This window comes from Melozone crissalis, unplaced genomic scaffold (genome assembly GCF_028551555.1).
Source record: "Melozone crissalis strain CALT ecotype California unplaced genomic scaffold, PUWL_Pcris_2 ptg000029l_1, whole genome shotgun sequence".
Lineage (NCBI taxonomy): Eukaryota > Metazoa > Chordata > Aves > Passeriformes > Passerellidae > Melozone > Melozone crissalis.
In genome coordinates, this window is record NW_026535807.1 from 5365111 (window position 1) to 5379326 (window position 14216).

At 41.4% G+C, this 14216-nt stretch overlaps 1 protein-coding gene across 1 annotated transcript in view; it reads left to right on the forward strand.

The window, feature by feature from the left end:
- Positions 1–1676: 1676 nt before the first annotated feature.
- The window catches only part of SUCLG2 (succinate-CoA ligase GDP-forming subunit beta), a 101951-nt gene continuing 89411 nt past the window's right edge, over positions 1677–14216 (forward strand). The window contains exon 1 of the mRNA XM_054281196.1: positions 1677–1886. Coding sequence (XP_054137171.1) covers positions 1677–1886 — 210 coding nt within the window. The remainder of the gene's footprint in view (positions 1887–14216) is intronic.

Below are 14216 nucleotides of genomic sequence, written 5' to 3' on the forward strand. Positions count from 1 at the left end.
TTAAATTTCAATAAAGGAGTTGTTCAGTCCTGATTTTTTAAAAAACATGTTTGGGAGTGTAAGTTCTAAGCCCTGACAGGAGCATTTTCCTTTGTTCCCACTCACATCCTGGACTGGAAGATGAGGATTTACGTGTTTATCCAACTATTTCATCATAAACCACTGAATAAATAATGCTTAGCATAAATAATGCCTCCATATAATTCTAACTCTGCATGCTTCAATATAGGTGAATTTAATATGAACTGTTGTAAAATTGCAAGGGTATCTCAGCCACTGCTCAATTTTAGCATTTTTTCTTCAGACCATGATTGTAAATGGACAATTTGTGTGAGCTATTTGGTTAAATCTCTATTACTCATAGGTGGATTATCTCAAATGTGCACTAAACAGAAACAGACAAGGAAATGCTCAACTGAGGCACATAGCAACTGTATCTGCAAAGCCCAGGCCATCTGACTGTTGAGTTTGCTTCAGACTGGTACACCTCTGTCTACACTAGCCCCCAAGTCATTCCTGATGGATGGAACAATCTTCAAATTCTGGCTGCTGGGACTCACTTTCATGAAACCTCTTCTCAGACTGTGAACTCGTGTCAGATTTTAAGTCCATGTGATGGACATAAAGCTTTATGGGCTTTGCTCTTCTGCTCCATCCCCCAAGAGGGCCTGAGTTTGGTGTTCTCAGGTTTGGCATTAACTCACAGGTTTCACAGAATTGTTTAGGTTGGAATAAACCACTTAGATATTCAAGTCTAACCTGTGACCAATCATCACCTTGACAAATAGAGCAGAGCACCATGTGCCAAATCAGTCCTTTGTTAAAAACCTCCATGGATGGTGACTCCATCACTACCTGGGCAGTTGATTGTAACACCTGACAACTCTTTCTGTGAAAAAATTCCTCCTAACATTCAACCTGACACTGACATATTTTACCTGTAGATTAAGAAGAGAGTTTTATGGAGCTCAGATTAAAGTGCCTATGAAGAGTCAGCTGGATCCCATGAGGCCTTATTGGGATTTATTAGATTGGGTTAATTTGGTATTTCCTAACAAAGACCAAAAGACCTTTTAGTCATGAAAAAAGAAGTCGGAACAGCCTCCAGCAGTGCAGGGCTGGCACCTCACACTCCCAGGCACTCCCCTCATGGCTGCCTGGCCTTTCCCAAGCACTGCCTTCTCCACAGGGCCCTTCCTGCTCTGGTCACCGCACTGGGCCCCAGTCCCAAACCGGGCCGTGCTGGGCACACTCATCTCAAACACAGTTTCCTGGGGAGGGCTGGAAGGGACGGCAGTGGCTCCTCTGGTCCAGCCTCCCTGCTCATCCCAGAGCACAGGGCACAGCATCGTGTCCAGGCAGCGCTGGAGCATCCCCAGCGAGGCAGGCTCCACACCCTCTCTAAGCAATCTGTTCCAGTGCACAGCGAGGAAGTTCTTCATGTTCAGGCAGAACCTCCTCGGAATCAGTCCTGTCCATTGTCTGTTTGTCCTATCGCTGCGCACCACCGAGCAGAGCCCGGTCCATATTCTAGAAAACTTTAGACAATTACACACATTAACGGAGTCCCTTCTCGGTGGTCTCTTCTCGAAGCTGAACAGGGACAACTCCCTCGGTGTTTCTTAGTCAGAGAGATAACGCACCCTCCCTCAGTGGGGCCTATATCCCTCCCCAAGATGCCGACCCCACCGTCCCGGCCTCCCGCAGCCCCTCGCGGCTCTGCCCGGGCCCCGCCCGGCCCCTCTCCGCCTCCGCCGGGGCTTCCGCCCGGGGCGCGGGGCAGGGCGGGGACAGCGGCGAAGATGGCGGCGCCCTTGGCCGGGCAGGCGGGGGCCGTGCTGCGGGACCTGGCGCTGCTATCCGCCCGCCTGCGGGCCCGATTCCCGGTGAGTGAGCGCGCCCGGCCCCGCGCCCCGCCGTCCCCGCTCGCCGTGCCCGCCTGAGCCCCGCGGCCGCCGCGGCTCCGCTCGCAGCCTCCCCGCGGCCGTGTCTGGCAGCGGGAGGGACCTTGGTGCTCCCGCTGGCTGCGATGCTCGGGCCGGAGGATGCGCCCGACCCGCAGCCCCGGCGCCTGCGGGGTCGGGGCGACGCTGGCTCAGGGCTGGGCAGACCAACGCTGGCCGGGAGCGCCTCGCTGCCCCCACACCTGCCCGAACCCTGAATTGTTTCAGTAGCAGAGCTGGGTGACGCTGTGCACGGAGCGATAGCGTCTGTCTGAGCGCGTTTCGGTGGCGGCATCGCGTTGGGTTGGCTCAGTGCGGCTGGCTGAGGTCACGCCGGGGTGAGGATCCCTGGCTGTGCTCTCCTGGGAAATCCATCCTAGCTCAGGCTTCCCGGTGGTCCTGAGCCTCAGCAGAGCGGTGGGAAAGAGTAGATGAGCGTCCTGGAAGGGCTCAGGGGCTCTCTGAGGTGTGGCAGGAGTTCATTATTCACCTCGACAGCAGCCTTGCCGAGGTAAAACGAGATACGCACATTCTGGACAGCCCTCGTGCCTTTGGCAACCAACTCTGTTATTTTACTTTTTCATCATGAGCAGCTGCATGGGAATCTTCCTTTGGCCACACTTCTGAGCATAAATGTTTTCCCCGAGGCAAAATCCCCTGGAGCAAACAAAACGTGTTTGTGTCCAGTTCTCTCCGCAGGTGCCGCTGCTGGGAACGCTCCTGGCTGCAGGTGCAGGGCTCGGGGGTAAAGGGTGCTGTGGTGCTTAACTTGTGTTGCACAACTGCGGCTGTGTGGTTTATCTTTTAACCTGAAGGGGGTTGTAAATCTGAAGTCTTTTATGCCCAACTTTCCTATTTGAATGCTGGGGACAGAACTCAGTGCAATTGATTTGTTGATTTTGCATTCGTCCATTTCATGTCCATTTCTCATCCTTTCTTTCAGGAAGACTGTTATGCGTGAATACGCACACACAATGTTATCTATAAACATACATTTATCTGTATATATACAGATTTTATCTCTTTAGTGTGAATAGGCAATGCTGTAAATCATAACATTTGGGGAATATGCACTGTATAGTTGAAAATGTGTTCCTGCCATCAAGGCTTTGGTGAGTCTGATGCTGCAATGAGGAATTTGGAGGTAACGTCCCTGTTCTTGTAGGGCTTGGAAAGGCTGGAGTATGGAGCATTGTCTGAAAAGAGTCATTTGGTGTGAACTTAGGAGGTGTTCTGGTTGAGGTGCTTTGGTTGGTTTCAAGCCCTGTCTCTATCCGGTGCTGCAGTGAGATATAGGTTGAAATTAGGAGCTTATGGTCTATTCTGTCATCTCTCAAAGCATGGAGGCAATCTGTAAATTGTCCCACTGAAATAACTGGGTATCAGCTCAGATTCTCTAGAGTATTCTTAGGATATCAAGGTGGCCAACTTAAAAAAAACCCCACCTTTTTTGAGCATTATTTTTGAACTAGAGCTGTTGAGCTTGTATTATAAATCACATTTTGTTATTCTCTTTCTGCACTCTGCCAGATACTGAGAGCATCTCCCAAGATCTGTGTTTTCCAAGTAGGCTATTTTCAACAACCACATCAATACTGTATAACAACAAATCAAGTTCTTAACTTTCAAAGCAAACCACTTTCCTTTATAAAGGTCTTCAATTTGGCAATGTTGCATAATAGAATTCCCATCTAAACAGTCTCCTAATCTTCCACTGTCTCAGACTTTAAGCTACAAATGAGTTGATCAGCCAGTCTGGATTTCTGTGCTACAAAATAGGATAAAGGATTTGAGAGTAAGAGCCCTTCCACTGAAGGTGTTTCTCATTTCTGTCATCCATTCTGTTGCTCAGATGAGAAGTTACACTGTTACTTTATTTAGCATGAACCTGTCCTCAAAGCCCATCACAGTGTTTCTTTCACAGATGAGGGTCTTCCATATGGTGTGAATGTGATCAAGAAATACCAGTCTCCAACTTTGTTGTTTTGATAACCCCGTGTGAGATTTAGAATCTTTCCTCATAGCCCTTGTGGCTTACTGTTGGAGTGATGTTTCTACACTTTGTTGCAAAATTTCTTATTATTTCAAAACTGTAGCTGTGAAATTTGGTTATATGCTGTCATTGTAATCTGCACACATTTTCCTGTGTAGCTTCATTTTAGGGGCAGAGTAAATGGTAGTTGATTCTATAATCTGAAATTATTTTATCATTGTTTTGCTTTACTTTTTTAGCTGTTAAACTTTTTTTATTATTCCTTTTGCTGTTTATATTCTTGGTAGATTCGATTCTTTGTGCAGCTGGAGTTTCAAATCCTACCAAATGTTTCAAGAAGATAAAAGATAGGTTTGAGTTGTGTGCAGTGCATGTGGACAGGAGCATCCAGGCCTGCTCTTGCTGGAGCAATGTTTGTGAAGAGCTGTGACAAACGCTCTGGGGGACCACTCGGCAGCAGAATTCAATCTTGTTGGCTGGCAACAAATAGGCTCCATTGAAGGCTGTTTATTTGAATGGGAGTTGGATTGGGCCCTTTGGGAGAATGCTGTGTATTCAAAATAGCTTCAGATGCAGTGAAATTCAGCGATGAATATAAATGAGGGACAATTAAATCAGAATCATAAAAAAAAAAAAGTGCTTAAGGTAACTCTCCAGTGCTCTAATAGGGTGAGCAGGTTGGTTGGTGCATTATGAGCCCTATCCCAGCCTTCAGAATGGGCCTCAGTCCTGCCAGAATGCATCCAGATTGCACATGAGTAGAAAATATAAAAAAAAAAAAAATAAAGGAAGGAGGGGAAGATGGAATTAAACAAGATTTCTGTTCTAAAATCTGCTGGAATCTATAGAACTTACAAACAGGGAACTGCAAGGTTGCTCACTGCAGATGCCTTCAGTTCCTAGACTTGTATATCTGTAAAACCTCACTAATGTTGAACAGAGAAAGTTCTGCCTTTTCCAAGAAGCTATCAGCTGTGATAGCTGATGCTCCACGTGACACAAAACTGAAAAAAACTTTTCAATTCATGGCTTTAGGAGCTACCTCAATGTTGAATTCTTCTTTTTCTTGAATTCTTTGGTGTTCTTGAAAATTTCTTTGGACTGCTTCCCTATTTGGCTTTTCCTCGTTGGCAGTTTTGCTATATTTTCAAGGTTTTACATTTACATGCAGGAAATACATGAGCCTACAGACTTTCACAAACAGCTTTTCCTACAGGCACCTCATCCAAATGACAGGAAAGCCCTCTTCAAACTCTAGACAAAACTGAAATGCCAAAGTGGAGCAGATGTTTGGCCCACTCCTCCCCGGCAGTTCCATTAAACACATGGTTATTGAATCCTATTTTGAGATGAAAAAGGAAATGAAAACATAAATATAACCTCAGACTGTGATTTTTTTTTTTAATTTTTTCCCCCCAGTTAGTTTTCTGCTAGTGGAACTTCTACCCTGGGAGCAATCTGGCTCTGACACAGATATCACAGCTCTGTCTTAAAGCAGAAAAGCTGCACTTTGCTGCGTTGATTTACCTTCCTTTGTACCTCATGGAGCTATAATCAGGGGATGAGGCTAATTAGGTAAGGAGAGCCTTCATGAATATGACATTAGATGGAGAATTAGCCACACCTGTGGTCTTAAACATGGCTCTGAATAAATCCTTCCTGACCCTCCATCTGAACTCCCAACCAGTTTACCCAGAGCCTCCTTACATTCCTTGGGTATGTTTAGCATTGGATGAAGTTTTTTTAATATAAAAGCAAGTGGGTTTTTTTCATTGATCTGCCTCCTGAGGAACTAGATAAAGTGTCAATAGGCAAACTGTGTTTTCTTTACAGTTATCTGAGTGATTGTTTCCTCCTGTTTTTCTCTGGAAATGTCAGTGTATGTGGTAGTTTTCCTTTTTTTTGTTTAATTTTTTAAAGTCACCTTTCATTTGGTCTATCTGGCTGATGACTGCCAGCAGGGATTTTATCTGAAATGTGTGAAGCTGCTGAGGTTCTTTTGGGAATACAGAGAAGTGAGATGAAGGTTTAGACACAGTTGGGGTATTGTTGTTTCTTAGAAGTAGTTGATTTCTGTACTATTTTATCCTTTCTCTTGTTTGGAAGGTTCATTTTCACAAAAATGGGCAATGTCCTCATTTAATGTATAGAGATGAGGTTGTCTCCCTCCCTGTTTTGGGGACTCACTTGTTCCAAAGTGATTTAACCTCAACTGATAATTTTTGTTGGCCACACCTGTAGTGAGTAGCTCAGCTCATTATTGCCTTGGCCAGTCCAACTTTTCTGTGCATATTTGTGACTGTGACTATCATGTGTAGCTTTGAGCACATACTCTGAGGGTTTTCTCCAGAAAATTTCCTCCTCTAATACTCTAAAAGCAGTTTCTAGCCATCTGTGACTCAGCTTATTTCTTCCATAGCACTTTAATAAAACACAGGACAGAGAAGTCATATTACCTGTCCAAGTGCATATGACAGAAGCTTTGCAACTGGTTATTAAACATTGATCCATGATTTGTAGCTGTTGATTTTATTTTAACTAGATAACAGCAGGAATGGATATGAAACAAATAGGAGGGGGTTAAGATTGACTATTGTGAAAAATCCCTTAATAGTGGAGTTTTGCTGTGCTGCTGAATTCTTTGTTGTACAAGTGAGACTTAAAACAGATTCTGAACTGCAAGCTGAAGCCATCCTTTAATGTGGTAATGAAAACCAAACCCCTAGATTGGTGTTGGAGTTTGTTTGTGCTGTTATGCTGATGGTGATGTTTTTGTATAATTAATGGCTAAATGTTAACTGTGAAGGAATTTAAAGACTTGCTGTTTTTCCACTTACTTGTTGGAACATCTTTTTTAATTCTTCAGTAAACAACTTATACTGATAGCACAAATATATTCAATAAATGCAAGTTTAGTTTTGCTTAAAAGGTGCTGCTTTGAGCAGATTTACCCATGGGCTTTTTTCTTCCTGTCCTCTCTCTGGTCTCTTTCTAATTGCTCATGGGTTTCCCTAAACTATAAGAGTCTGTATCCCAAAGTTGAATTAAATTTTATTTTGATTCTGTGATGATCTGCATGTTTGGAAGCTTTGAGTCCAAAATCATAAAGCTTTAGGCACTCACAACCCCATTGGGCTTGAATGTGGGTTGGGATGTTTAACTCAAAGACTTTCATTTAAGAAAAGACTTTTAAGCATGTTTTGTGATACATTATTATTCATTTGTGCTTACTTACCTTGCACATGGGTAGTACTTAGTGACAGATCAATTTCTGTCTACCCTGTTTTGTCTTTAATTTGTGTCTTGTAGAATCACAGTCTGGGTTGGGTTGGAGTCTGAGCAATGTAAACTGTGAGAATCAGCTTCAGTTTGTGTCAGGAGGAGAGAAAATCACTTGTACTGTGCTGTACCTTTGATGTCTTAACTCTTGTCCACTTAAATTCTTCATGAGATGCAAAAGTTTTGTGAGAATTGTCAGGAGGAGTGAAAAATTAAACAAGAGTTTTGATCATGTTTGGTAGGTTTGCCTGCTTGTCTGAGACTTTTGACTGAAAAATATGAAACTGCAAATTAAAAACCAGCCACAGATTACTAATGGAACACTTCATTATCTTTTGATATCTTTCTCTGAAGGATCTGTGGACAAAAGGACAGTTTAATTTGACATCTGCTAATTTCATGTCAGCCAAGAAAGCAGTTACTGCCTTGTGTAAAAAAAAAAGTTGTTCATACAGAGTATTGGTATGAAAACGTCAGGGAAATTCCAATTATTGGAGGAGTTCTATGTGCCAGTTGTACATAACACTGATGGGTATAGGTAAAACATAGAGCTATTCATGATAATTAAAGATGAAAGGCCTATTATAAGAAACCATATCCTTTTTATTGTAAAGACAGTACTTGCTAAGGTTTGAAGATGGCATAAAAATGTATTTCCCTTAAATTTTCTACTGTCTTCAGTTCTGTCACTCCAAACACATTGGAAACAGAGAATCTATTTAATTGAATTCTTTCATGCAGAGTTTCAGTCTAGATTTGTTTTTCAGTTAAATGGCTCCGATTAAAATAGTCTAAAGTAACACCATAAATTTTGGAAGTAGAGGAACAGCTATTTAGAGCTTGCTTTAACCATGATGTGACATGAGTGAACATGAATCCAGAGCAGCTGGAGTGCTGGAGCTCCATCTAGGGAGGGTTGATGACCCAGCTGGAACCCACAGGTCAGGATTTGGGGGCACCCCAACATCTCTGACAGGGCTGCTGTGCATTTCTGCTGCAGGCACCTGCATCAGCAAGGACCAGGAGGACTTCATTCCCCTCCAGGTCCTCCTGGAGGGACAGCACAGCTGGGAACATATCAGGAGTTCCAGGAGGTTTCTGGAGAGCTTTGATAACTTCCAAATGCAGCTGTGTGAGGAGCTGACAACAGGAGACCCTGCTGGACCTCACATGTGGGAGCAAGAACTGGTCAGGCCCTGGCAGCCCCCTCTGGGGAGAAGCTGAGGGAAGAACAGTGGCTGTTGTTTATTCTAATGTTGTTTATTTCTGGATATAGCATGGGCTGCAATAGGACACAAGGCTGGGCACAACCCAGTTTCCTTAACCATTGGAGTTGGCATCACCCATTGCCAACATCCAGTGCCATCATCCTTTGGGCTTGGAAGTGCAGTTTCATTGGATTAAAGTTTGCCTTTCTCTCCCTCCATACAGTCAGGAATGTAAAAATCTGCTTTAGGTCAAAGTCTTTGAGGATGATGAAGTGATGCTTCTTGTAGTGTCCTAAGCTTGCTTTAAAATTTGAGAATGGCAGCAGAGTGAATTTATATAATTAGGTATAAACAGTGGAAAATATTAATAAAGAAATTACCAGCAAAGGAAGGAAAAAATATTTTTAATGTTTGGCTTCATGTCAGTCCAAGTCAAGTGGTCTAATTAAAACCAAGACTTATTAACAATAATCAGATTGAAACAAAAAACAGGTGCCAGTCTTTTCTTACTGCTTCCAGGAAAGAAATTGGTATAGACCATTCTGCACTGGTTTAATAAACCAGATATGACTTAGGCATGCAGTGAAACTGCTTCTGTAGATACTTTTCTGTATTTCTTTATTTTACTACCGTGGGCATTTGCATTTTTGTTGCTTGGAAGTGTAATGTTGCTTAGTGCTCAAAGTCATATTCTGTGATGACATAGTCAGGTAGCGTGGAAATTATCCAATTGATTTGACTTCAATATTAAAGAACTGGAACAAAAAAGCTGTGATTATGTTTCATATTTCCTTCTCTGTGATGAAAAATGGAGCTCAAACTGTCTAAATTGGCATTTTATCGGTGTTTTTCTTAAAATATCAGTGACTTCTAACACTTGAAAAAGCATTCTTCCAGGGTATGGTAGGCGTGAAACACTTCTTTGATAGATATGATTGCTTGAGATATGAATGCAGAAATGTTTCTTTTAATCTTATTGAATATGCTTTGGGTTTTGTAACAATTTAGAAAGCTGAATTTGCATGCAAGAAAGAAAATATTGGTAGTGGCTACTTAGTCTCATGTTTGGTGGTACAATAGTTTTAGCTTTTTTTCTGGTTATGTTTACTGTTTAGAGCATTTCTTCATAGCTGCATCAAAATATCATTTTAATCTTGTAAAAAATTAGGAAATTAAACATTTTTATGATCAGAACAAAAATATAAAATTTCCCCTCAAGATACTTAAAATACGTAGAGAAGATGGCTTATTTCACTTTTTGAATGTGTTGTGCATATCACCAGCAATCTTCTTTCATTTGCCAAGGCAGGGAATGTGTTACAGTATTTTCTGCAACTGATTATGCAGTTGTGTATGGTAGTGAGTTTATTTTCATCAGATACTTCAAAGCCTTACTTTTTAGGTCAGGAAAGTATGCTTCTCTTAAAGCTTTGAAGTACAAAATAAGCAAAATGAACATAATTTGACTAAAATTAATTACTAATGCAAAGCAGAACTTCTGATGGTGAGAACATTGACAAAAGCAGAAATTGAATCTGGGAGTTCATATTCTTCCTTTGCCCAAGCAAAGGCTCTAAAAATCAGTTCCAGAGGTGTAAAGCTTCTGTAGACATGCTTGATCTTTGGGCACATGTAATTCTGTTTTATTAGGCTGAAATTTGGTTTAAAAATGCAAGGAAAAAATATTTTGCCAGCAATTTCTGCAGGAAGGACAGAGGGTATTGTTTGGGTCCTTGGGTGGATTGGCAGCTTGGTGTTTGGGTTGCCAGCTTTGTTTTGTGACATCCTGTTTGTGAGGTGACCTTCTGCATGTTGTTTGAACCAGACAGTTTTCATGTAATCCCACAGAATGAGGAACCTGCCCTGTGTGAGGGTTTTTGGAAACTGTGAATGGTTCAATGTTCAGGTGAAGGTTCATGGCTTGGGGTATGCTCAGCCCTGCTCAGGCAGCCTGTCCACACTAAGCAAAATGCATCCCAAAAAACTTCTCAGGGTCACAAGGGTGCTGTCACTTAATTTGCAGAAATTTTATTTTGCTGATTGCATATAGATAGAGTCCTGAATACTCTCCTGTGTGGGCAGCAGGATGCAGATGTCAGGGGTTTAGTGATGTCCTGCTCTATTTGGAGGTCAGTCTGACTGAAACAACTGCTGAACAAGGTGTGGGAAATGGAGAAGAGAGGTCAGGGTCTTGCTGTTCAAAAGAACACTCTTCCAACCCTCTCATCTTTTAATTTTGAGGACTGTGGTCCTCACAAACCCATACCAGTCCTCACAAACCCATACATGCAGACACCCAAAAGGATCATCCAGGTGGTGGCTGCTAGGATCTGCCTTGTAGAGCACAAGGATGTGGGCTCAGATTCTGGTTTTGTGAGATAAGGAGAGTAAGAATGACAGAAGGAGCTCAAGTGTGACCCTGTGCATGTTCCTGGTAGTTTACAATGGAGCTTAGTGGGTAGGAGAGTGTATTTACAGAATAGCTGTCAAAATCCCTGAGTGTAAGCAAGCTGTAAGTAAGTCTATAAAGTGTAATTGTTACTGGAGACTTTAAATCTGCAATGAGTGAAGGACTTGCTTCAAGTTCATTCTTGTGTCTGCTTCCTTGCATGAGAAGTAAACAGAAGGATAAATCAGAAAGCTGAGTTTGTACATATATAGGCACACTGGAAGATATAAAAGCACATTGGAAGAGGATTGTGTAATTTCATTTGTGTTTTCTGGAGCTAATGACCGAACTCTGCAGTGGAAGAACATCACTCCACGCTCATCATGTCCAGGAGAGGGCAGAGGTAAAGCCTGGGATAATCAGTTTGCAATCAGACTGATTCTGGAAGGACAAGGAGGGGCACAAGATCAAGTCAAAAGAACACAATAGGGCAGGCATTCAGAAACCCTTTAGGTAAAAAAGGGTTTCTTGCAGTAGACAGCAAGCAGGAACATTCAGGAGAATTGGTAAGGGAGTCACTACATTTTGTTCAGAGTGCAATCAGGATTTTCAGTCCCACTTCCACGCTGAGTACATTTACTATCCTTACAATTTCATCTGCAATACTGTGAAATACACAAGACATAACTGAGATGTTTCTAAAACTTTGTGGTTTTCATGTGCATATTGCTATGGTTTTGTTTAAAGGGAAAGGTTAATGAATAGACACTCTTCTGTTTTCTTAATCCAGTCTATATGGTTTGGTAATCTAAATTTCAGAATTGTGAATGAGATGGGTGCTGTCTTCTGAAATCCTTTTCTGTTTCTGTGGTATTTGGTAAAGCACAGCAAAATTGTGCTGTTTGCTGTTAGAGCTACTGTGGAAAAATTTAGGTGTGCTTTAGTGAAAGAGATAAATAAAGCAAAGAAAGCCTCCCCAGCATCCAGCTACTTCAGAACTGATGGGGACACTCCTGATGTTCCACTTTCCCAGCTGAGGGATTCTACCACTGAGCGAGAAAAGAAAGCACTGAGTCAAAAATAAAAAGGGATGTTGAGGTATCAATATATGTTTCCTAATAAATATTGATTAATATGTCATTGTAGTTTAATATATCTTTTAGTGGAAGGGAATATTGTTTTAAAGATGGAAGAGGTAAATCCTCATGAATATTTCATATATTAATTAATGAATTAATTTTGAGGCAGTAGGTAGTAAATGAAATGTATAAACCCCCCCCAGTAATGGTGGTATTTTAATTTTAATGTGAAAAACCTTTACTAGAGCCACATATTTTTAGATTCAATTACCTTGGAAAGTTGGCAGTTCAGCTAGTGAGCGAGTTTTGGGAAGGTTCTCCCACTTCAGTGAGCAAATCGGGGGAGAGTGAGGGAGTTTGATTCATGACTTGACTTTGGGGTCAAATCCAGTGGGCTTATTTCTTTAGTTAAATCATTCACTTTCCCAGGTTAATTTTAACATTCTGGGTAGGCTGTTCAGGTTGAGGCTGAAACTGTTCTTTTTATAATTGGTTTCTGCAGGATCTTGCTACTTTGAACTGTCTTGTATTACACAAAAATGTCAGACCTTCCTACTCTGCCTAAAAGTGTTCCCTGCTGCAGTCCCTTGTGTCTAACTTTGTATTTTCTTTTTAAAAAGCAGAAATGTGGCTTATATGGCCATCTTATGTAGAGGATATTTTATAGGTGTTTATTTGATAGAAATTTCTGTTCATTTCTCTGGTATTATTGAAATAAAACTCCTTTGGTAAAACTGAAATTTGAAGGAGAACTTAATATTGTTTCTCATTTAAATTGTTTATGAATAAATGATTACAAATTGACAGATGTGGCTTGTAGTGATTCCTTTCTTGAGTGAAAAACCAATTTCTATTTCCTTCTTAATTTAGGAACTTAAAATTATTAAGAGAGAAAAAAGAGAAAATAAATGCAGCCGCAACACAAGCAAAATGAACTATGAATTGAAAATTTAATCACTGCTTTTGTTTCCAGGGCTGTGTAGCATTGCACTAAATGCAGATGAACCAGCTTTTACTTAGGATTTATTGGTAACAGAGGTGCTGAAGGTGATTGTGTGGAAAATGCAAAGTTCTCCAGTGTCCCTGCTGAGGGACCTAAACACCTAATGCTACTGATGCCTTGTTGGGACTACCTAAAACCAGACAAAATTGAGAGAATAAAAAGCTGTTGTATTCATTGAAGGGCCTTCAGGTACATTTCAGGCAGATGAAGCCTCTCCAGGGACCACACCAAACATGGATGGTGGGTCATGGTTTTAACTTGGGCCTTTTTCAGAGGGCTCACCCAGAGGATTCACTTGCTAGCAGGCTTTTATTATTCCATTAAACAGTGTACAATATTTTCTGCTTTAATTTGTTTTGAAATAATTCAGCCGTACTTTATAATGCCTTATGGAACTCATCGATATTGCCTGAGTATCTGTCTAATGAGAGCTCAGTAAATTAGCATATTCATTAAACAAACAAATTATTGTTCTGTTAGTAATTGGTGACTGCCTCTTTTTCAACAGATGAGTGATGTCAACTGGCATCAATTGGTTTAGTGTGCTTTGTTATCTACAGGTAGGTAATCTGTGGTTGGTAATCCTTGCTTTATTAGGTTTTATTAAAATAATCAGTGCTGCCTGATGATGGGAGAAAAGTGGTTTCTCTTAACTAAAAAGGATGAGATCCCTTAATATACCTTGTTTAGCTTCTCAGTTAAAATACATTCCTTCCCTAAAATTGACATTTTACTAGTTTAACAAAGCTCTTTGTTTCTTTCATGTTTGTCGCCATTTTTCTGCTGTGATGCACTCTGATTCCTCTCTCTGGTTTGCAGCAGCTCCTCTTAAAAATAATCTTGCAATGTGTGACAAGAGAAATTGGCTTGTCCTTGAACTGTGGGAAGGTATTGAGGGCAGGATTTAACTAAGCACTTGTTTTGATTGCCTCGACTAGAACTAAATGGTGACACAAACACCTAATGCAGTAATAAAAACAATCCTGTGATTGTTTCAAACTAGATGTCTGAAGTTCTTCTGGAGTGTTGCTGTTCTGGACAGTGAATTGCAGTGAATGTGAGTAGTTGCTTTGGAAGGATAAATGCTCTTGAGCAAGGAGTTTGGTACTGTCTTCCCCTTGGTTTGCACTGTGCAGTCTCATTTTCAGGAACGAGAGCTACTGAGCAGAGGTGGTGGCTTGTTTCACTCCTCTGAAGTTGTTCAACTTGGAATTCTTAAAATTTATGCTTTCCAAGCTCTTGACCACCCTCTCAACTCTTTGAGTCCCATTTTTTAAACAATTTAACAATAGCAATCCTAATAATTACAGTAACTGTGAGCT